The sequence below is a fragment of the Carcharodon carcharias genome, chromosome 2 (assembly GCF_017639515.1).
Source record: "Carcharodon carcharias isolate sCarCar2 chromosome 2, sCarCar2.pri, whole genome shotgun sequence".
NCBI classification, from domain to species: domain Eukaryota; kingdom Metazoa; phylum Chordata; class Chondrichthyes; order Lamniformes; family Lamnidae; genus Carcharodon; species Carcharodon carcharias.
This window is the reverse complement of record NC_054468.1, coordinates 208,657,482-208,681,431: the sequence shown is the minus strand read 5'-3', so window position 1 is coordinate 208,681,431 and position 23,950 is coordinate 208,657,482. Positions and strand designations below refer to the sequence as shown.

Sequence of the window (23,950 nt, the reverse complement as noted above, 5' to 3'; positions counted from 1 at the left end):
CCTTCCCTGGGATTGAGGACCCTGGAGGGCAGACTGAGGGCTGCTGGCCAGTCAGAGATCAGCAGCTCTTCATTGCTCAGCAGTGCCACCAGGAAGGTGGTGGCTGCTGTCATCACTACCCCCACCCAAGGCCCAGGATTGCCGAGGTAATTGGACACAGATGAATGATGGCAGGAGGGAGGGTCGTGGGGGATGGGAGGATGGGGCTTGGTAGCAAGGACACGGTTGGCTTTTGGAACCTGACCCCCACCCTTTGCAATGCCAGGTCCCTCAGTCAGATACTGAGTGCCCAAGACAAGAGACCTCTCCTGGGAGCCCGCAAGCAGCCCAACGGTGTTTGCTTTTCCTGCTTCCTGCATGGCAAGTCCCCCACCTGCTGTTGAGTCAATACCATTGATGGTGATGCTTTAATTGCCCACTTAAGGCCCCAATTGGCAGCGGGGCAGCAAGGTTGTTCACTGGCCTTCCTGTCCTGGACTTAGCCAGGGTAGAGGTGGGAAGGTGGTGGCACCCTCCCACCCGATTAATTGGTCCCCCCACCATCAAACTCACCACGGGGGTGGGCATTAAATTCTGTCCATTGTTACAGATTGAAAAAACAGAGACATAATAGAGGCACAGAAAACAAAGGCAGAGGATTGTGTATTTCTTTTATCTTCCATTGGGAGATAATGTCATTCCCAAGCAGGTCTTTCGTTTTCACGAGCATACGGCTCAAAACATCTCATTCAACAGTGACACACTTAGTAACAGGTTCTCTTTCATCAGTTACATTTACATGTCATTTAAAAACACTGTCCTTAGAAAAATGTGCAGTAATGAGCCATCATGAAAAGATGCAGAATATTTGAAAAGTACAGACAAAAAGAAAGAATCAGTTATGAATGCTGATTTGGTGTAGGCAAATTGGAGATCTCATTATATAGTAATGCACCCAGTCAAGGCTCTCAAATATTCTGAAAATATTACTGAGGCTCTTTTTCATGTATTCCAATTTGGAAAAGCTGTGTCTCATATAAGACAGGCCTCACATTAGACAAGCTGATCTAAGAAATTTAATGCTAGTTAAAAATGTAGAAGTTCACTCCCTGGTCTGCATTGACTTGGTTAACCTAGGGCAGTGCTAAGATGTCTGTAGTTGGTCTCTATCCATGGAACCTGAGAATGTCCCTCTTTTCAGCCCTACCTCATAACCCAAGCTAACATAGTACCCAATTAAAGAAAGGGGCCAATCTGATCCAAGTAACAACAGAGCCAACATGTCCAATATCAATACCTGATAAAATGATGCAGTCCATCAAGAGGAGTGAATTTGAGGAATATCTGTATAGGAATAATCTGATAGCTACAAGCCATTATGAATTTAGAAGGGGAAGATCCTACTTGATCATTTTCCTTGACTGTTTTGAGGAAATATCATACCAAGGACATAGCAGTCAGGATTTTCCCACAGGCTTTGAGACCCCCAGCATCATAACCAAATGAGGGTCCCAAGCCCACACTTGCTGGGAGCCAGACCAGGGTGCCCCTTTCCCAGAGGGGGCCTTCTAATTGGTTACCTATGTGTTCGCTGTCCTGTTTGGGTCAGCGAGCAAGCCCTCAATGCTGCTTGCCCAATGACAGAGTTGGCAGCTTGAGAGCCTTGGCAGCATCACCAGAAGAGGTGGGCACTGCTGAGGCAGGCCTGAGAAAGTAGGCATAAATTTAAAGTAAAAGATCAAAGCAGCCAGGCAGGCATGTCCCTGCAATCGGAGGGGAAAATCCCTTGGTGGCAGTGTTTGGGCTGTGAGTGTGGACTTTGCTGCCAGTGGCCCATGCTTTGGGCATGGATCCACTGGCTTTGTTGTATCCCTGGCCTGACACATGCAGGGGCCGCCTCCATGGGGCTAGCGGCCTCCGCACATGGAAGGGGAACCGCTCCACCGCCGTCAGAATGCCAGTGGCCCCTCTAAATTGCCCCAAAATGGGGTCTCGGCTGCCCATGGGAAACATCCCCAGAGATAAGACCGCGCAGTGAAGCCATTGCGACAAGGCTTCCTGCTATTTTCCCAATTCCCCTCATCTTCAAGCCTGCTGCTCCGGGGCTAGGAAAATTCAGCCCCATAATGACGCAATATACCTGTATTTCCAGAAAAGCTTTAATAACCACCTGCATCAAAAGCTGTTACTGAAACTAAGGGCTGAATTTTTCAGAGGATTTTGAAGTCCCACTGCTGGCCAGTTAAGAGAGGTGGGGGGAGGAAGGTGGAGAGGAGATGGGGAGAGGGGAGAAGGAGCAGGTGAGAGGAGAGGAGGAGTTTGGGGAGGGGTTGGGGTGGAAGAGGTGGGGGATGGGAGGAGAGGGAGTTGGGGGAGGGAGAGTGGAGGGAAGGGATGTGCCAGCAGTGCCATTGTTGTCTGGCAGCCATCAAGGAGGGCCCTCCGTGGCACCCAGTTAGAGGTCACCAGGGCTTTCCAATGTGGCAGCGGGCCTTCCCAACATGGGCAAGATACCAGAGAAGAGCAACGGGCAACAACTCTTAATTCGCAATATGCCATAGCAGCGGGTAAATGTCGGATTCCCCTCCCAACATCTGCCCCCCCACATTGCCAAACCTCCAGTCTCCCAGCCCATTGTCGATGACCCCAAACAGTGGGAATTCAAACTAAAGTCAAATTTTGAATACAAAAGTGACTAAAAGAAAGGATTGCCTATTTGGTAGCTGAGTGTTAAGGTGCAGAAGTATTGAGTGGAGTTCCACAGAGTTTACTGCTGGAGGCCTTACTGTTGATAATCTATGTGAGTGACTTAAGATGCAGAAACTGAGGGCGAAATGGTATAGCTTGTGAACTATACTAAAATGAGGGGAGTGGCAGCTGTCAAGATGAACACAGAAGCCAGGGGAGCAACAAAGAGAGTAAGATATCTGGAATTGGGCAATTCTGTGGCAGTTCAACTAAGTAAAGGCAAGATGCTAGAAATTGGCAGCAAAGATGAATATCCTATGTTCACTCTGGAAGACATAGAAATTGTTAAAGGTGAAGCAGAAGACAATCTGGGAGTGATGATAGATTTCACACTTAGCATGTCAATCGGTGTTGAGCGGCAATAGACAAAGCAAATAGGATGCTTCATTACATTGCTAGATTCTTTGGGCATAAACCAGAAGAAACCACATTGAAGCTGTACAATGCCCTGGTCAACTCAAACTTTGGCTGTGAAATTTAGTGAGGGCTCTGTGTCCCCTACCATGCATCCACCAGAAGACTGGGGGGAACCTCAAGGGAACCCATCATTGGCTAAAAATTGCCACTTACGTCATTTCACTGGAGATCCAGCAGATTTACAATGAGGTCTGGAAGAATCCTCAGGGAATTTCAGGCCCCTTGTCCTCAACTTGTGTCACCAAAGCATAAGGGAAAACTGAGGCTGATGATCCCTATTATCAAAGGACTTGAGAATAATCAGTTGGGCAAGAAACCTGAAGCACCTGCGCAACCAAATCTCAGCGAAAGTCATCTTCAAGAAGATGAGAAAGAAGTAAAGATAACTAAATTTTCTCACTAACAAATGCAGTTCCATGTGTGTCCACTTCGCTATTCAAGATGTAACGGTTCAACAAAAATGTCCGCTAATGTCATAAAAAGTTACAAAGATGAATTTTCATTGATGTTCTCCTATTTCTTCCTGTAAATCAGCTGTAGACATCCCAGGAAAATGGCATTCATACATTTTACAGAGTTTAGTGGCCGTTTTGCTGAAGTAACGAGCGAGAGAATCATAATGGAAACTTATCTCCAATTTCCTCTCAGAGCAATGAGAAGTTAATATGTAGGCCATTGGGTGTGAAGCACTTTGGGATGTCCCAAGGACATGCAAGTGGAAATTCTTTTCATTCTTTAGCAAAATAATTAGAAAGCACTAATAGATTTTTTTCTGTACTCAGCTCAGAATTTTGCTTTGATGCACAGAAGTATTAACAGAATTTAGGCAAGATAACATGTTCTTCTTCAGGGTTTTCGTACAGCCTTGATAAAGGCTAATCTGCTTGGCTAACTAAAGAATTTTAGTAGGTCTGGCAGCATCTGAAAAGAGGAAAAAATGGTTCTTCATGTGTAGACATTTTGGCTTAGATTTGCAGCTGCAAGTATGGTTTAATGCCAAATGGTTAATGATGGGTTTTAGACAGCCTCAAATTGAAATATGCTGTTTGCACTCAATTTTCTGAAATTAGATTTGGACAGCTGCAGTGTGCACATTAAAAGTTGGAATGAAAAGTTGCATGTAAGTGAAATTTAAGGGCAGGGATAATGGCAGGGCAAAAATTCCAAAAGCCTTCTGAAAAGCTCAGTATGTGCATGCACAAGTCTAAAGGCAAGCGGGGGCAGCCCAGTATATGGTTGATTACCTGTTTGATGGTTCATGAAATGATAGAGGTGGCCTTCTGAGCTACATCACTGCAGCATCTCAATATGTCATTAATGCAGCACACCCGAAAGAAGGTGAGGTTAGATTTCAAACCTCTGACTCTGCACTCTTGTGCATCCCTCCCTCCTTATGCCCCACAACAGGTTGCTGTGTCTTCAAACCTGTGTCTAGGCTCCTCAGTCTGGAATTCCCTCCCTAAACTCTCCTGGTTCTCCACTTCTCACTATTCCTTTAAGAAAGCCTTTGAAATCCACCTCTTTGTCCAAACTTTGGCTTTGCTCTCCTTCTTTGGCTTTGCAACTTGTTTTTGATTACACCATTTCATATTTCTTTGAGAAAATTTTCTGCATTAAAAAGGCTATATAAGTTCAAATCCTTGATGATGCAGATGATGTGCTGTGCTTATGCTGTTTACTTACTCTGTGTCCTTACAGCATATGGCACAATACTATATTTGGCTCTCTAATGACCTGAAACATCTTGTGATCATTGTCAGCTTGGGGTGCCAGGGCCTGCAGATCTGGTTCATGGCTTCTTGACAGGTGCAGCCAGTCAACGTTTAGCAGACGGTGATCACTCTGGTATGCCTTCTTTCATGAAGTAGCATTGAAAGTGCAACATACTGTGATTTAGTTATTTATTGAAAAGCATCAATTTTATGATTAATCAGGAATTCACATCTGTTATTCATGACAGATAGCCAGCCACTTAAACTTCCTTCGGGAAGTGGAGCCACCCCAATGCAAAATGTGTTAAGATCTGTCTGCAGATGCAGGTGTGCACAGAGAACTCCTTACACAACTTACTCTGCCTAGCACTCTTTGTTGATCCTCCTCTTCCAAATGCCCTGGAGAAGAAGATGCCAATTGGAAAACCCTTTGGTGCCATTAATGGTGATGGGGGGAGTGCGGGGAATGATATATAATTTACCAAATGGTACAAAGGCTCATGAGGACCAAACAGTTAGTGAGAAAAAATAAAATGGCTGAAATTACTATATTCTTTTCATGGCTTTCCATATGCCCCCAATTGCCGCAGAACCATTATATCCATGAGGGGCTTGTTTGACATCTGATGTTCTGAAAGCTAGAACATTGAGAGAAAGCATGGAGAATGTCCCTGCCATCAATTAACATCTGAATGAAGCAACTGCTTGATTTGGAAGGCATTTCCAATGCAGTTAGTCCCTCACCCCAGGAAACCAAGGATTCAGCTAACAGTGAGATGAGTAACATGTTTTTTACTGCGGTTGGAATGATGTGAGCAGAACTTCTAGTATCCTCTGCAATTGAACACTGTAAAAGTTTATTGGATATATTGGGACAAAAATCTCAGCCTTTCTGGCACACTCCCATCACAATTCTATCAGAGAGACTTGAAAAGGCTGGAAATTAGTCTGGGCCTACAAGTATTGGCCTTAACATTAGACTTTCTGTAGACTTTGTGATGGGAAATTCCTCCGTCAATTCCTTACAAGGCCAGCAACATAAGAGAGGATTGGGGTGGGACAAGAAAATAACTGTAATTTATTTGAGCTCCCTTTTTATCTAAACATTTCATCAGCAGCAGAATTTCTGACGTTCACATTTCTTAATTGCTACTGTTCATTAATGTTTTGTGATATTTCAGGGACAACCATCAACTCTCAGCATGCTGGACTTACTGAATGTGGCTCGTGACATTGCTCGTGGTTGTCAGTATCTGGAGGAAAATCACTTTATCCATCGGTAAGTGGTCACAAGCTTTGCAAGTGGCATGGCTGGCAGGTATCAAATGGCACATCCTTTTTAATGATCTTTATTGTGGATCTTTTTTTTAAACTAGACCTGGTGTTGTTGATATTTACTGGTGTAAATGCTCTCCAAGAAATGAAAAGGATTTAGCATACACCAGTTTCACCTCTGTACTGGGATAAAATCAGTCAAGGACTATCGGGACGGAAATCTTCTCTTTAATTGATATAGTAATGGATGTTATTGTGCTATCTCCCATTATTGCATGTTTCTTTTTGAAATGATTTGGCTATGGCTAAAGTCAGTTGTAGCAAACATGGATTAGATAGGTTAATTTTTAATTAATGGAAATTACCTCAATTTGACAAGTAAGTGGCTCTAAAAAGCAAAAGTCCAGCTCCCAGATAGCATTTGTCCAGCCTCCAGCAACCACTGCAAGATTGTTATCAGTTATGAATATCAACTGGTCATGGAACCCAAGTGGCTTTTTGAAAGTTCCTGGTGCAGATAAACTTAAATCAGGCCCCCTATTTTGTGATCTCAAATCAAATCAGATAGTCACAGAAATTTAAAATTTTATGTTTTACTGTTTGACCAATGTAATAACAGCAGCGTAAAACCAATAATAGAGATCCTGGATCTTTCTCATGTGGGGATCAACACGTAGATATGCAGTTCTAATCATTTATTTCTGAGTAGCTAATTTTTGCAATTAGTTACATAGACCTGCACTTCACACGCATTTCTTCACAAAAAATTTATTAAGATTTAAGTGCTGTAGGTAATTTTTCAAATAAATTTATGTTTGCAACCCAAATATGTTATTGTAATACTTCAAAATTCCCATGCATGCACCCCCCCTTACATGGATGGGAACATATAATTGCCATTGGAATGTAGTTTCCTCAGTCATGCTACATTTTTTTGTTTGTAATTTTTGTCCCTTTGATGAGAGAAAGCAAGAAAAAAAATGTTTTCAGACCTGAGGTTGACAGATTGTAAAGGCAGAAAAAGAAATATATAAAGATGCAAAACCAACCTGTACGGTAAATATTCATCACATTGAATTATTAATTTTACATGGCATTGCCTATATTACTTTTTAATATAAGGTCCCCAGTGGTGCATCTCTTCCTCAATGAGTCCTTGTTGGTTCATCATTCACTAGGCAAGTTCTGATTCTACTCCTCTTACTGAGTGATTCCTCAAACCTGATCTTCTCCCTGCATTAGTCCCTAATATTACAGTCTATAATACCACACCTCTCCCCAAGTAAGTCACAGGTGCGTCTCAGGTGCTGCTCCTCTCCTCAAAGGAGCACCTGTGCAGATTTTCTTCCCAAATGAGTCCCAAGTGCTGCCCCTCCTTACAGGTGAGTCCTTGAAGCTATTCCCCTCATCAAGTGACTCCCTCTTGCCACTCTTTTCACTGAGTCAGTTCTCCAAGTTATTCTTTTCCTTGAGTGAGTGTCTGGAACTGCTCCTCTCCCTGAGTCAGTCCTAAATATTGCTGCTCTCTCCAGGTGAGTTCCTGATGCTATGTCTGGCAGCATCGGCGGAGAAGAAAAGAGTTGACGTTTCGAGTCCTCATGACCCTTCGACAGAACTGAATCAGTTCTGTCGAAGGGTCATGAGGACTCGAAACGTCAACTCTTTTCTTCTCCGCCGATGCTGCCAGACTTGCTGAGTTTTTCCAGGTAATTCTGTTTTTGTTTTGGATTTCCAGCATCCGCAGTTTTTTTGTTTTTATTCCTGATGCTATGTGTTCTTCCTGAGTTAGTCCCTAGTGTAGTGCTTGATACACCTTTAATTCTCGAGTCCCCCAAATGCTTCATGTATGTAAAAAAAAAAATGAAATATCGCAGTGGTACCTCAGTTAAAGACCTCATTCACGTTATCGCAGTTCCAATAACACATCCTTGGAGGGTCAGCATAGATCATATGCTAAAATTCTGGACTGGAGCTTAAAATGTTGACTCAGATGAGAATTCTGCTAATTCAGGCATGCTGAAAGAACTTGGCAAGATTCCAAGTCAGCTGTTACAGCACAAGTTCTGATTGCAATAGTTGATTTTCTACCTAAGGTGAAAGCATGCAAATGTTTAATTACAGTGCAGCCATCTGCCTAAGTCGATAAGAATACTGATATTTTAAGGATTATATCTCAAACCAATTGTTCTTGACTTTGGCTTACTTTATTGGTTCAAAGCGTTTTCTCCAGGCAGTTTTCAATGATTGAGTACACAAGATGTACTTGCTGTGTAATGTAAAGAGCTGTGAAAAATGAGATATTCACAGGACTGTAAATGCTGAGAAGTATCCATGTACAACTAACCACTACCCTCTAAAGATATTCATCTGAAGTTCAAAGAGAAGACAAGACCAAAGGTCAGATGTGTCAATCTTAGTTTAATGTTATGCCCAGTTAGACAATAATAGGACAGACTTAGCACACTCCTGGCGTCATTTGTACCTATACATACATTATATATACTCATTTATACATATATAATAAATACTTTGCATTTACTCCACTCTGCCAGCTTTCACCCAGACATGACTGAGCAATCTGTAACAGACATACTTTTATATTCACCTACAAGTACAAATTCTAAGATTTAAACCCCCCCTCTCCTCACCCTCAGCCTTTATGTTGGCAATTACTAATAATCTAACTTTGTTACTTAGCATCAGCTGTGTGTAGATTAAATTTATATTTTCACACTCATAATGACACTATAGTGAAGGCACTGACTGCTGTATTATTAAACATACAAATTAGAAAGTCTCATTTTTAATGATCTACTAATCTAGAGGATTTCAGGCAAGATGACAGTTTGGCCAATGATCTTGGCACCCCTGGGCAAAGAGACAAAAAATCAGCCAGGACTCCGGCAACAAATTAGTATCCACTGGTCCCTACTGAAAGTGTTTGTGTGTGGGTGTCAGGTGAGGACAGGATCAACTTTTTCAGTGATAAAAACAAAAAAACTGTGGATGTTGGAAATCCAAAACAAAAACACAATTACCTGGAAAAACTCAGCAGGTCTGGCAGCATAGGCGGAGAAGAAAAGAGTTGACGTTTCGAGTCCTCATGACCCTTCGACAGAACTTGAGTCAGTCCAAGAAAGGGGTGAAATATAAGCTGGTTTAAGGTGTGTGTCCATTCCCTCTACACCTCCATCCCCCACCAGGATGGTCTGAGGGCCCTTAGCTTCTTCCTCCAACAGAAGCCCAAACAATCCCCATCCACCACTACTGTCCTCCGTCTGGCTGAACTTGTTCTCACACTGAACAATTTCTCCTTCAACACCTCTCACTTCCTCCAAGTAAAAGGTGTCGCTATGGGTACCCGCATGGGCCCCAGCTATGCCTGTCTCTTTATGGGGTATGTGGAACATTCCTTGTTCCAGTCCTACTCCGGCCCCCTTCCACAACTCTTTCTCCGGTACATTGATGATTATTTCGGTGCTGCTTCATGCTCTTGTCGGGACTTGGAAAAATTTATTAATTTTGCTTCCAACCTCCACCCCTCCATCATTTTCACATGGTCCATCTCTAACACTTCCCTTCCCTTCCTTGACCTCTCTGTCTCAATCCCTGGTGATAGACTGTCCACCAATATCCATTACAAGCCTATCGACTCCCACAGCTATCTCGACTACAGCTCCTCACACCCCGCTTCCTGTAAGGACTCCATCTCATTCTCTCAGTTCCGTCGCCTCCATTGCATCTGTTCCGATGATGCTACCTTCAAACACAGTTCTTCTGACATGTCCTCCTTCTTCCTTAACCGAGGTTTTCCACCCACGGTCGTTGACAGGGCCCTGAACCGTGTCCGGCCCATCTCCCGCGCATCCGCCCTCACACCTTCTCCTCCATCCCAGAAACATGATAGGGTCCCCCTTGTCCTCACTTATCACCCCACCTGCCTCCGCATTCAAAGGATCATCCTCTGCCATTTCCGCCAACTCCAGCACGATGCCACCACCAAACACATCTTCTCTTCACCCCCCCCTATCGGCATTCCGTAGGGATCATTCCCTCCGGGACACCCTGGTCCACTCCTCCATCACCCCCTACTCCTCAACCCCCTCCTATGGTACCACCCCATGCCCACGCAAAAGATGCAACACCTGCCCCTTCACTTCCTCTCTCCTCACCGTCCAAGGCCCAAACACTCCTTTCAAGTGAAGCAGCATTTCACTTGCATTTCCCCCAACTTAGTCTACTGCATTCGTTGCTCCCAATGCGGTCTCCTCTACATTGGAGAGACCAAACGTAAACTGGGCGACCGCTTTGCAGAACACCTGCGGTCTGTCCGCAAGAATGACCCAAACCTCCCTGTCGCTTGCCATTTTAACACTCCACCCTGCTCGCTTGCCCACATGTCTGTCCTTGGCTTGCTGCATTGTTCCAGTGAAGCCCAACGCAAACTGGAAGAACAACACCTCATCTTCCGACTAGGCACTTTACAGCCTTCCGGACTGAATATTGAATTCAACAACTTTAGGTCTTGAGCTCCCTCCTCCATCCCCACCCCCTTTCTGTTTCCCCCTTCCTTTTGTTTTTTCCAATAAATAATATAGCTTTTTCTTTTCCCACCTATTTCCATTATTTTTAAATATTTTTAAATCATTTATGCTCCCCCCACCCCCACTAGAGCTATACCTTGAGTGCCCTACCATCCATTCTTAATTAGCACATTCGTTTAGATAATATCACCAACTTTAACACCTATGTGTTCTTTTGTTCTGTTGTTTGTGACATCTTTTGATGATCTGCTTCTATTACTGCTTGTTTGTCCCTACAACCACACCAAGCCCCTCCACTTCTCTCTCTATCCCCCCACCCAAACCGCCACCCCCCCACACACACCTTAAACCAGCTTATATTTCACCCCTTTCTTGGACTCACTCAAGTTCTGTTGAAGGGTCATGAGGACTTGAAACGTCAATTCTTTTCTTCTCCGCCGATGCTGCCAGATCTGCTGAGTTTTTCCAGGTAATTCTGTTTTTGTTTTCAACTTTTTCAGTGTTGTTCCCTAAGTCAAATCACTTAGCAACACTCACTATGAAGGATCATGCATGAAGCATGTTAGCAGTGACAGACAGTCGCTGGGACAATGGAACCCTATTCCAGTATGTGTCAACTCCTGCTGGAAAATAGATGAAGAAATGAGAGAAGATGAGGGGGAAAGTTTACCTTTTTCATTTTCTATTTGTTAATAGGGATATAGCTGCAAGAAATTGCCTGCTTACTTTCAAAGGTACAGGAAGAGTGGCTAAGATTGGAGATTTTGGAATGGCTCGTGATATATACAGGTAAATAAAGAAAATACTGTAATTTGCAATATTTAGTAATCAGTACTTAGAATTAAAAACACTGTTCAAATGAAGAATTTGGCTGTACACTGATAACCTTGCATATTGAACCTATTTTAACAGTTCAATCTACTTTTTCTTATTCCACTAACAGAATATTTGTCAGCCTGTCTATCTGAATATAATAGAAAATGTGCTCCAACTATACTGGGGCTTTATCAATCTTAAATAAAGTACCAGGCAATTTAAGATGTGCATTACTTAAAAGAGAGTAACACTGTAACCTGGATGTTATACAGTTTATTGTAGTCAATTTCCTGTGGAATTGCGCATGGATTATAACTTCCAGATAAAGCTGTGTTGCAAAGTATAGGATAATTGGACCATGATGCACATATATAATACATTCCCAATTTTAAAATTATACATTATGTCCTTATTCTTAGATATTTTAATTTATATTTTAGTTACAAATAGCAAAACATGATCATTTAGGAAACATAGGGTGGAATTTTCTGTGCCCACTGGCATTGACCATGTTCGGGCATGAGTGGACATAATGACAAGAAGGCCAAAAAATATTTTCAACACGTTGTGAAACCAGTTTGCAATCATCCGCTTTGCCCATCAGTGGCAGACTGCGTTTCCCGCCGTCGGACTTCGGGAACCTCATTGTAATACATCTGCATATTATTATAAGCCCAGCTTGCCGGAATTATCCCCCGCACACTGGATCGTCTGAGCACATCGGCGCCATTGTGGCTGGCGGGTAAAACATCATTTGCGCTTAATTCTGGGATGATTCCACCCATGGAAATAAGAGTCGGTTGCAGCATAGGATTTTCACTACAGAACAAGTTTCACAACAGCATATATAAGGAATGCACATGGCGGGCTGCACTTGCTTGGGACTTCGAGGTTTGTTTGCCTACCTTGTTTCGGGCAGCACTTGCAGTCATTAGCGCCAGGCTTCACAGACCACTTTTAGGGGGACTCATGGGTAGGTCTCTACCTACCCGACCAGCTGTAAGGCGTGGATGTCTTTTCAATGGCTGCAGGGCAAGGGCTTGCTTGGGGGAGGGGGAGAAGTGGCCTCAGGCAAGAGAAGAGGCTGCAGGGCGAGGGCTGTTCTGGGGAAGTGGGGTATCCCAGGGTTTGTGTGGGGGCACATGCAAGTGGCCTCAATATGGTGAGGGCTGAGGAGGCAGTCTTCAGAGGAGATGAGGCCAGATGGATATGTAAGGGTGTGAGTGACACAATGGATGGCGATGACCCCTCAGCTGGCAGTGAGTGAGATGCCAGTGAATGTGTGATGGGCTTGAGTGTGTGAGTTTAGAAGGATGAGATGGTTGCCTTACCCTGGCGGCACAGATAAGATCATTCATCCTTGAACTGCATTGGATGGCCAACCTCCTCTGTGCAACATTGGCACTGATCACAACTGCCATTGCCTAGCAAGCCAGAGTGGTAATGATGCTGCCCCTCCTGCAGCCAGATGGGGAGGGTAGAGGACATCACAGTGGGTCTCCACTGCATCTAAAAGGCGCTTGAGGGACACGTCACTAAACCTGGGTGCTGCAGTCTTCTTGCCTTTCAGAGCCATGTCCTCTTTGCAGCAGTCCTGGGCTGGAAGCACTGAGAGGTGTGCGCACAGCTGCACTTTAAATGTGGCGCCCAGCATGATAAAGGGGCGAAGAGACGGTGTGGTGTGCCTGCCCACCACCGAATTGGCATGTTTCCCAGGAATGCATAATTAATGTGGTGGGATTGGGATGATGCAGCGTGAGAAGCTGCCATTGCGGCCAGTGGGTAAAATATAGTTTTTCCTGGCCACTACCACACTTAGTGCAATTCTGGATGATTCTACCCATGGAAATAGTCGGTTGCAGCATAGGGTTTTCACTACAATACAAGTTAAGAAGCTGGAGACATAAAACTACCACATGACAATACTGCCACTAGCAGGAGAGTCTAATTACAGCATAACAAGTTTGTACAGGAAATTTCCATTCTATATTTTGACATTGTAAAGAACCTATTTTTTATTTTTCTTGGACTATGGCTTTAAAATTGGACTGTGACTTTAAAAAACTACAGTTTTTTGGCTACAGTTGAAAGACCTGTTCACTGGAGCAGGATGAGGAATATCTACAATGTTGCTATCCTGGAACATAGGTGCCATAAGAGAACAGGATGGTGCCAGAAAGGGGTTCTGGACTAAGGGGAACTGCCTAACGACAGCATTTTAAATGGCTCCTGACCAGGTGACCAGGGTTTTGTGTGGTAACAGTGCAGGCAGAACAGCTCCTAGCCTGAAAAGAGGGAAGTCCTGAAACCTCTCTCTCCTGTGTTTATAAGATTCCAGCAATTCTGCCATAATAGCTAGCTGGCTATCCCTCACATCTCTGTGACCTGCTTTCTCTGAAAACCCCTGTCAGAAAGAAAAGGGGTAAAATCACCAGAAGAGACATTACAAATCAAGTTTTTCAACCGGTGAACCACAGACTGAAAGCATTGTGTGTGTGTGTGTGTGTGTGTGTGTGTGCGCGCACGCGTGTGTGTGCATGTATGTATTGGGGTTTAAGAAGGGATAGGGTTTAAGTTATTGAGTTAGAAGTTAGCAGTTTATATTTCTTTCTTTTGCCACTAGTTAAAGACAATTTGTTCAATAAACAGCTATTTACTTATTAAATTTACAAGCCTGGTGCTCGTATTTTGTTAATCTAAATTAAATAGGTAGCTTGGCTGTCCGAGGGGGGAAGGTCAAGTCATGGCAGGGTCTAAGAAGGATTGTGGGGGACAGACAAAGGGAGCTGTTTGACACAGAGAAAGTCTCAAACATGAAAGAGGGGAGAGCAAGGGTGATTGAGGAAAGGTCACAGCTCTGGTTGCCTGGCTCTCAGGGTCTATGGTGAATGGAATAAAATCATCAGCTCTTTTGAACATGGCATTGGTGAACTCTCTTTATGTGTCTGTGTATGGCTGACTGGGAGATGCCAGACATGTCCCCCGTGGACCCCTGGAACAACCCAGGAGCATAGATATTCAAGGGCATGGTGAGTTTTAAGACTACTGGCATAGGAAAACCTCCCATTCCACAAAGCTATAGGTCTTCCTGCAGGAGCTGACATAGGTCAGTGACAGTGCGTGACATTCTCAGCCATCTTTGACATTGCCTCTCTGACATTTGCTGATAGTTATTATGTATGCAGCGTATTCAGTTACCACTCATTGCTTGGCATCACACTGGTCCCTGGTTGCCAGCATCCTGAGCTGCCTCTGCTTCTTTAGCCTTGTTGTCCTTTTGGCTGTAGCTGCACCTGGCCATGGATCATCCACTACCAATTCCTCGCCTCTTCCACCACAGCATCAAAAAACACAACGCAAAAGACCCATCCTGTCAGTCTGAAGTGATCAGTGTACAGAAGCCTGGTAAAGATCTGGTCAGCACCGTCTATTTGGCTCTCCTTCTTGACTTGATGACTGTGGACCAATGGGGAGCACGACTGCTATGCATCAACTACACCCTGGTCTCCATCCAACACCACCAACTGCCTCCTCAACCTGATTTCAGGCCACCCCTTCCTGCTGTCGCAGCTCTGTTCCTGAGCACTCCCACTCTGGACACTGGAGCTGTAAGCTCCCTCAGAAGACCTGGATTTGACACTTGTGCGGAACCCAGAAAGCCCAGCAGAGGAGAGGTACAATGCCACCAATGCTTCAACAAGGACAACAATAGAACAGACCATTGGAGTGCTGAAGATGAGGTTGCATTGCCTGAACCACTCAGGTGGAGCACTGCAGTACACGCCACAGAGTGTCTCACGGATCATTGTGGTCTGTTGCGCCCTGTTGTTAGGAACTAGAGATAGTTTAAGTAAGTTATATTTGTATTTGTAGGTGTTAGGAATGTCTTATAGCTTTAAGTTTAAATTTACTTTGTGCTTCTGTATTTGTGTGTTAAGAAAAGGGGAACTTGAGTTTTAGCTTCGTTTTTCTGCAAGTCTGAAGGCTTTGTTTGTGTATTGCATTTTCATGAGATTTTACAACACTTGAAGTGGTTTAGGGAAGTTAAAACAAAGTAGAAAAATTGGGCTGTTGCTGAGCAACAGGAGGCCCACAGAGACAGAGAAAAACAGAAAAGTACTTTCAATTCAGTTGACACCAGGAGCCAGGAGAAGTTGGACACAGAATAGGGAACTGCAGAGAGCAGATTTCCCAAAAGAACCAAAACGTTCTAAAGCAAACAAGTGGGACAGAAAGGAGGAGTCCCAAGAAGACCTTCAAGTCAAAAGAAAAGAACAGCAATCTGGAAAAGGTCCTGTTGAGTAAAGTTAAGAGTGAGGAGCAGAGGAAAAGGGCTCCAAGTTAAAAGGCAAAGCTGCAGGAGACAGTTGTAAAGCATTATAGGCTTGCAAGAAGCCAGAGATCCAAGGAGACAGCCAAGCACTTCTGACTTGGAAGGAGGGCACACATGACTCCTTAATGCAGGCCTGTGAAGCAGTGGTGTTCTGTTGGCATGGCTGAGTATCTGAGAGGGTGCATGAAAGGTTAAGTGCACGTAGAGATTCAGAGGAAAGGAACATCAGAAGGAGAGGTTGAAATACTGGAGATAGAACCTTGTTGAGATGTCCAAGTGAAAGCATAATTTGCGTGTACTTCAAGTGGTAAGATTGGAAACCCTCGTATGAGGGTCAGCGAGTCCAGTTGGCTAATGGCCTGGCATGCATCTGGGGTAGTTGATGAGAGATCCATAGCATCTGCTTGGTTGGTTGGTCACTCGGTTTCAGAATGTGGTGTGTTTGGCCAATTGGTTTACATGGACTGTATATTTACTGTGAACCTTAGGAGTTTAAGATAGATTTTGTAACTTGTGTAATCCTTACAAATCTGTATATATCCGTAAAATTATGGTTGTGGGTGAAGCAGCATTGTAATATAGTTCAAGTCTTGTTTAGTAAATGTTTTAAAAACAAAAAACTGCGGATGCTGGAAATCCAAAATAAAAACAGAATTACCTGAAAAAACTCAGCAGGTCTGGCAGCATCGGCGGAGAAGAATAGTGTCGACGTTTCAAGTCCTCATGACCCTTCCACAGAAATGAGTGAATATAAGGAGAGGGGTGAAATATAAGCTGGTTTAAGGTGGGGGGGAAGTCGGGGGAGGGGGGGGTGGTGGGTGGGGTGGTTGTAGGGACAAGAAAGCAGTGATAGGGGAAGATAATCAAAAGATGTCACAGACAAAAGAACAAAGGAACACAGAGGTGTTGAAGGTGGTGATATTATCTAAACGAATGTGCTAATTAAGAATGGATGGTAGGGCACTCAAGGTACAGCTCTAGTGGGGGTGGGGTGGAAAGACTAGCAGGGCATAAAAGATTTAAAATTAATGGAAATAGGTGGGAAAAGAAAAATCTATATAAATTATTGGAAAAAACAAAAGGAAGGGGAAGAAACAGAAAGGGGGTGGGGATGGAGGAGGGAATTCAAGATCTAAAGTTGTTGCATTCAATATTCAGTCCGGAAGGCTGTAAAGTGCCTAGTCGGAAGATGAGGTGCTGTTCCTCCAGTTTGCGTTGGGCTTCACTGGAACAATGCAGCAAGCCAAGGACAGACATGTGGGCAAGAGAGCAGAGTGGAGTGTTAAAATGGCAAGCGACAGGGAGGTTTGGGTCATTCTTGCGGACAGACCACAGGTGTTCTGCAAAGCCGTCGCCCAGTTTACGTTTGGTCTCTCCAATGTAGAGGAGACCGCATTGGGAACAACGAATGCAGTAGACTAAGTTGGGAGAAATGCAAGTGAAATGCTGCTTCACTTGAAAGGAGTGTTTGGGCCCTTGGACAGTGAGGAGAGAGGAAGTGAAGGAGCAGGTGTTGCATCTTTTGTGTGAGCATGGGGAGGTGCCATAGGTGGGGGTTGAGGAGTAGTGGGTGATGAAGGAGTAGATCAGGGAACGATCCCTACGGAATGCCACCAGGGGGGTTGAAGGGAAGATGTGTTTGGTGGTGACATCATGCTGGAGTTGGCGGAAATGGCGGAGGATGATCCTTTGAATATGGAGGCAGGTGGGGTGATAAGTGAGGACAAGGGGGACCCTATCACGTTTCTGGGAGGGAGGAGAAGGCGTGAGGGTGGATGCGCGGGAGATGGGCCGGACACGGTTGAGGGCCCTGTTGAGGGTGGAGTGTTAAAATGGCAACACTGGCGCACTGACCTCTACCTTGCGGAGGCTGAGCATTAACTCGCAGACACTTCCTCCTACCTCTCCCTGGACCATGACCGCACCACTGAACTTCAAGCCATTGTTTCCAGGACTGTCACTGACCTCATCTCCTCTGGAGATCTTCCTCCCACAGCTTCGAACCTGATAGTCACCCACCCTCGGACGGCCCGCTTCTACCTCCTACCCAAAATCCACAAACAGAACTGTCCCGGTAGACTGATCGTGTCAGCCTGCTCCTGCCCCACAGAACTCATTTCTCGTTATCTTGACTCCCTTCTCTCTCCCCTTGTCCAGTCCCTTCCCACCTACATCCGTGATTCCTCTGACACCTTACGTCACATTAACAATTTCCAGTTCCCTGGCCCTAACCGCTTCCTCTTCACCATGGACGTCCAATCCCTCTACACCTCCATCCCCCACCAGGATGGTCTGAGGGCCCTTAGCTTCTTCCTCCAACAGAGGCCCGAACAATCCCCATCCACCACTGCTCTCCTCCGTCTGGCTGAACTCGTTCTCACACTGAACAATTTCTCCTTTAACTCCTCTCACTTCCTCCAAATAAAAGGTGTGGCTATGGGTACCCGCATGGGCCCCAGCTATGCCTGTCTCTTTATGGGGTATGTGGAACATTCCTTGTTCCAGTCCTACTCCGGCCCCCTTCCACAACTCTTTCTCCGGTACATCGATGATTACTTTGGTGCTGCTTCACGCTCTTGTCGGGACTTGGAAAAATTTATTAATTTTGCGTCCAACCTCCACCCCTCCATCATTTTCACATGCTCCATATCTGACACTTCCCTTCCCTTCCTTGACCTCTCTGTCTCAATCCCTGGTGATAGACTGTCCACCAATATCCATTACAAGCCTACCGACTCCCACAGCTACCTCGACTACAGCTCCTCACACCCTGCTTCCTGTAAGGACTCCATCTTATTCTCTCAGTTCCGTCGCCTCCATTGCATCTGTTCCAATGATGCTACCTTCAAAAGCAGTTCCTCTGACATGTCCTCCTTCTTCCTTAACCGAGGTTTTCCACCCACGGTCGTTGACAGGGCCCTGAACCGTATCCGGCCCATCTCCCGCGCATCCGCCCTCACGCCATCTCCTCCCTCCCAGAAACATGATAGGGTCCCCCTTGTCCTCACTTATCACCCCACCTGCCTCCGCATTCAAAGGATCATCCTCTGCCATTTCCGCCAACTCCAGCACGATGCCACCACCAAACACATCTTCCCTTCAGCCCTCCGGCGGCATTCTGTAGGGATCGTTCCCTCCGGGACACCCTGGTCCACTCCTCCATCACCCACTACTCCTCAACCCCAACCTATGGCACCTCCCCATGCCCACGCAAAAGATGCGACACCTGCCCCTTCACTTCCTCTCTCCTCACCGTCCAAGGGCCCAAACACTCCTTTCAAGTGAAGCAGCATTTCACTTGCATTTCTCCCAAATTAGTCCACTGCATTCGTTGCTCCCAATGCGGTCTCCTCTACATTGGAGAGACCAAATGTAAACTGGGCGACCGCTTTGCAGAACACCTGCGGTCTGTCCACAAGAATGACCCAAACCTCCCTGTCGCTTGCCATTTTAACACTCCACCCTGCTCTCTTGCCCACATGTCTGTCCTTGGCTTGCTGCATTGTTCCAGTGAAGCCCAACGCAAACTGGAGGAACAGCACCTCATCTTCCGACTAGGCACATTACAGCCTTCCGGACTGAATATTGAATTCAACAACTTTAGATCTTGAATTCCCTCCTCCATCCCCACCCCTTTCTGTTTCTTCCCCCTTCCTTTTGTTTTTTCCCAATAATTTATATAGATTTTTCTTTTCCCACCTATTTCCATTAATTTTAAATCTTTTATGCCCAGCTAGTCTTTCCACCCCACCCCCACTAGAGCTGTAACTCTTTCGAGTACAAACCCGTTTCCATCTGCTTTAGATAAAGTTACATTGTTTCATAGTTTGCCATTGTGAGATTTGAACTCTTGATCTTGGGGTTACAAACCCAGTACCATAACCACTTGGCTATTTAGGCCAAGCTGCCACTAGAGCTGTACCTTGAGTGCCCTGCCATCCATTCTTAATTAGCACATTCGTTTGGATAATATCATCACCTTCAACACCTCTGTGTTCTCCTTTGTTCTTTTGTCTGTGACAATTTTTGATTATCATCTCCTATCACTGCTTGCTTGTCCCTACAACCACCCCCCACCACTTCTACCCCCCCCCCCCCCACCACCTTAAACCAGCATATATTTCACCCCTCTCCTTATATTCACTCAGTTCTGTGGAAGGGTGATGGGGACTCGAAACGTCAATTCTTTTCTTCTCCGCCAGTGCTGCCAGACCTGCTGAGTTTTTTCAGGTAATTCTGTTTTTTTTAATCCATGTTTTATTCTTTTGTTACAAGTTCATCAGCTGACTCCTGTGACTCTGTTCAGTAGCCACCCTCCATGTTTCTAAACAAAAAATAAAAGTTAGGATCTATCAAGCTGGATTCCACCCTGGGATCAGAGTTGTCCGGTAATAACATCAGCTGGGATCATAACACTATATAACATAGCACAGCAAAGAGATGAGGAATTCCCAGCTGATAAGATGGAGGAGCTGGATTCATCCGCATAGGAGGATGAAGGGGAAGAATCAGAAGACCCCGAAGTGATGCATGGTGCAGCTCCAGCTGTAAATGCCAGGACGATGATGGAATGCACCACAGGCAGCACACGCCCACCAAACCAGACACAGTCTCTGGCACCTGGAAGGGAAAAGGATTCAGGCCCTTTGCATGAAGAAGCCCATAAGCTTGGTCCCGTCAAGGCCACACACTTCTGACTTGGAAGGAAGGCACACGTGACTCAGTCATCTGTGCTCCAATCCTGGCAAGGCTTTCGCTAAGAACTCTATGTATTCACCTGCAAAATACGGAAAGCCTTGGCTGCAGGTGCCACTGAGACAACAGTTTCTGAGGGGTGATAAGTGGGTGAGCAATTGCTGGCTTGTCAACAAGGTTCAAATTCCCCCAACTAACAAAGGTTGACAAACATAAAAAGCACCATGTTGCCAAGAAGCTCAGATATGCCACTCACAATAAATGATGTATCTATAACCTCCACATCAGCCATCGTTGAGTTTCAATGAAATGTCAAGTCCTTAAAAGCCCCCATCTGGTTTCAAAAGTCCCAGCAACATGACCATTCAACACACATGAATGAAGTGCTCAAACTGACAATGTCATAGTATGATTAGGCACCCATGCCATCCTTTGTGCCATTAGAAAGTTTTTCACTTATGTTTTCTTCCACTAAGTATGTGACCCCGATGTCCACAACTGAGGTGGAGACAGCCTGCTGAATGCTATACCCCATTGCCTAAGATGATTTTGGCCATCCTCTGCTGGTCTGAGGCCTAGAGAGTTCCAGCCTTCTGAGGGTCTCCTGCATAGATGCAGGTACACCCTTTCAGATTCACCTACTGGAGGCACTGGCATCACTGGCAGAGGGGAGAAGGAGTGTCAACTCACCCTTGGAGCGCCTTGAGATGACAGCCCCAAGCTGGATTTCTAGTGCTCCTCCTGTGTCGGTACGTGATGGCTCCACTCTGACTCCAGGAGGAGAAGGGGCACCTGAAGGGAGGTTGAGGTGCCTCATTCCCCCTCTCAACTAGCCAATGGTGTATGGAGCCCATGGCCAGTGCAATGGAATGCAGGTCCAAGCACATATCCAGCAGCCACTGAGTGTTCTGTTGGATCTTGGCAGTCGCCAACCTCTCTGTGGAGGAAGACATGCACTGACGTGCCACAGCCATGACAGAACTCATGGCTTGGATGGACTCCTCCAATGTTTGTACAAGGCTGCATATAGCTGTCATTTTTGCTGGATGTTCCCCTGCCTGTCTCTACATCTCCAGCAAGTTTCTTGTGGCCATCCCCAGAGGCCCGTCATTAGCATGGGGCTGAGCATGGGCCTGGTCTCCAGCAGTCCTCAGACTGTCAAGGATCTTATCTGTCACATGCTCCATCAGCTGCTGCAACATGTCTGTGGCCTCCGAGCCTAATTGCGAACACCTTCCCACTGGTGGCAGGAACGGGGGATAGATCTAACATTGTATCTTCTGAGTGTTCTGTGTTCATCCTCAGATGTGGAGTTCTGGTTTGCTGCAGACTGTGTGTGATGTGTCTCCTGACTGTGAGAACCTCTAGTAGAGAACACACAGAATTAGCCTGAGGTTATGCACAATCCCTTTTCCCAGTGCAGTGTCTCCTGTATGCCCAGTTTTTGACACCAGGTTAGAGACTTCCTCACTCTATTGTGTTGACACTCCAGCCTCGCCATCCACAACTGAATATCCGCCCTGCTCCCCTAGCCAATTTGACCATGTCCTTCATTGCAGGGGCAATATGTGCATATCAGGGATTACCCTCCATGCCCCCCCTCCCCCCACTACCAGCCACCCCACCCCACCACCAGTCTTTGAGCGCTCCCTGACTTTGTGCACTCTTTTATTCTGCAGGCAGATAGAAGGATTGAGTATCATCTCAATGGACAGCAAACCTCTTTAAGAGCATAAAGGCCAATGACAACTAATATTACCTGCCTTGTGAATGTTCCATATACACACACTCCTGCAACTGGTACAACTTTCACAGCATGAACCCGCTCCCATGTCTTCAGTTCACATGTTCCATCTGGTGCTGAAGTCTAGAACCCAAACTCCTGCCTGACATACTTCTCCACTCGCATATTTACATTGTTTGATGCCATCATAAGTGGCACTTTGCAGTGACCACACCGTGACACTTAACCTTGTGGAGCACAGGAAGTTGTTGATCCTTTTGTGGCGTTGAACCCAGTTTCACTTGTGGAACCCACAGCTGCTAACCTCTACTGAAATCTCCATTCAGGCTGCTTTGGTCAGGCAGGAAGGACTCCTGCTGCCATTGCTGGGAAACAGGACCTCCTGCCGTTCCCAGACAGCCTGAAAGAGAACCTGTAGGGATGCCTTGCCAAATGGTGGGGCCACTTGATCTCTGCAATGAGATATATATCTGCTTTTGAATGGGTGACTGGGATCCACAGGTGGGCAGGGGATGGCAGCAGTTCAAAGTTGAAATCTGCCTCTCAGAGAGGCAGAACGATACCGCTGTCTTGCAGGGAGTGGATGTCTGCTGTCGTGTGCCACTTAAGTATGGCACCTGGACCTTGGCACCATGAGGAAATGCTGGGGTCAGCGACTTTCTGCTGTACAATTGGCCGGGACCCACAACTCTGCACAGCCATTTGATTGGTCGCCATGTGATTGTGTGTGGCTAGCCGTCCCACCTCTGAGCAGAAGATCCACTCACTTCCAGTCTCATCATCAGGACACTCACTGCTGCAACAAAGTTCCACCCTAGGTTATATAGACAGAACATGTGTGCAGGTACAAGATTTTTAATATAGACATGTGTCGACTGACTCAATTTCTCTCCTAGTTCCTTGTCAGTATTGAATTCCGTTAGCCAAACTTCCCAAGGTGCATGTGGTAAATCCTTTTTGATAATTACCACGCTGGTCCTAACAATTAAAGAGGTACCTTTATGCATTACCCCATGGTCTCAATGATTACAAAGAGATAAATCTGCACTCCCACTTCTACCTGTTTCCTTGTGCATTATCCTTCAAAACTTTGGACATTTTATACACTGGTAGTAACAGTGTATTTGCCTGACCTCAGAATTTCAAAGCAGAATAAACAGTACACTAACTATTTGCATCAATTGATTTTCTCATTAAATTCCAAGCCAAATCTCACTTAAAATTATTGATATTATCAACCTTGATTGGTTTCTTAATGAGTTGACTCCACATATTCACCCCGTGTGAAAGGCCTATTCACTTTCTGTGCTTCATTTCATCCTACTTGTGTTGTTCTCAGGGCCATGATAAACAATTTTTCAGAGTCCAACATATCGATACACTTAAGCATCTTAAATATCTCAATAAGATCCTCTTAAGAAGATTATAAGTATAAAGAAGCTCAACTTCTGTAGTCTCCACTTTATAGCTCAGGCATCATTCTTCTCCAATGCCATGTTGTCCTTGCAGTAATATAAGCCAGAACTACATACAATAATGGAGATAGTGATGAACTAATAGCCTGTATAGTCTTAGTAATAATATTGTGATCTGTTTTCTATTCCAAATGTTATACAGTAAAAAAATGTTATTTGTCTTACATAACACTGAAACAGGTGGTATCAATGATCTGCTTTCTCCTAGGTAT

General features: G+C 45.3%; 1 protein-coding gene across 1 annotated transcript in view; it reads left to right on the top strand.

Moving 5' to 3' along the window:
• LOC121288717 (ALK tyrosine kinase receptor-like) overlaps positions 1-23,950 on the top strand; it is a 172,655-nt gene that overhangs the window by 135,750 nt on the left and 12,955 nt on the right. Inside the window, exons 15-16 of the mRNA XM_041207475.1 lie at positions 6,038-6,135; positions 11,372-11,464. Coding sequence (XP_041063409.1) covers positions 6,038-6,135; positions 11,372-11,464 — 191 coding nt within the window. The remainder of the gene's footprint in view (positions 1-6,037; positions 6,136-11,371; positions 11,465-23,950) is intronic.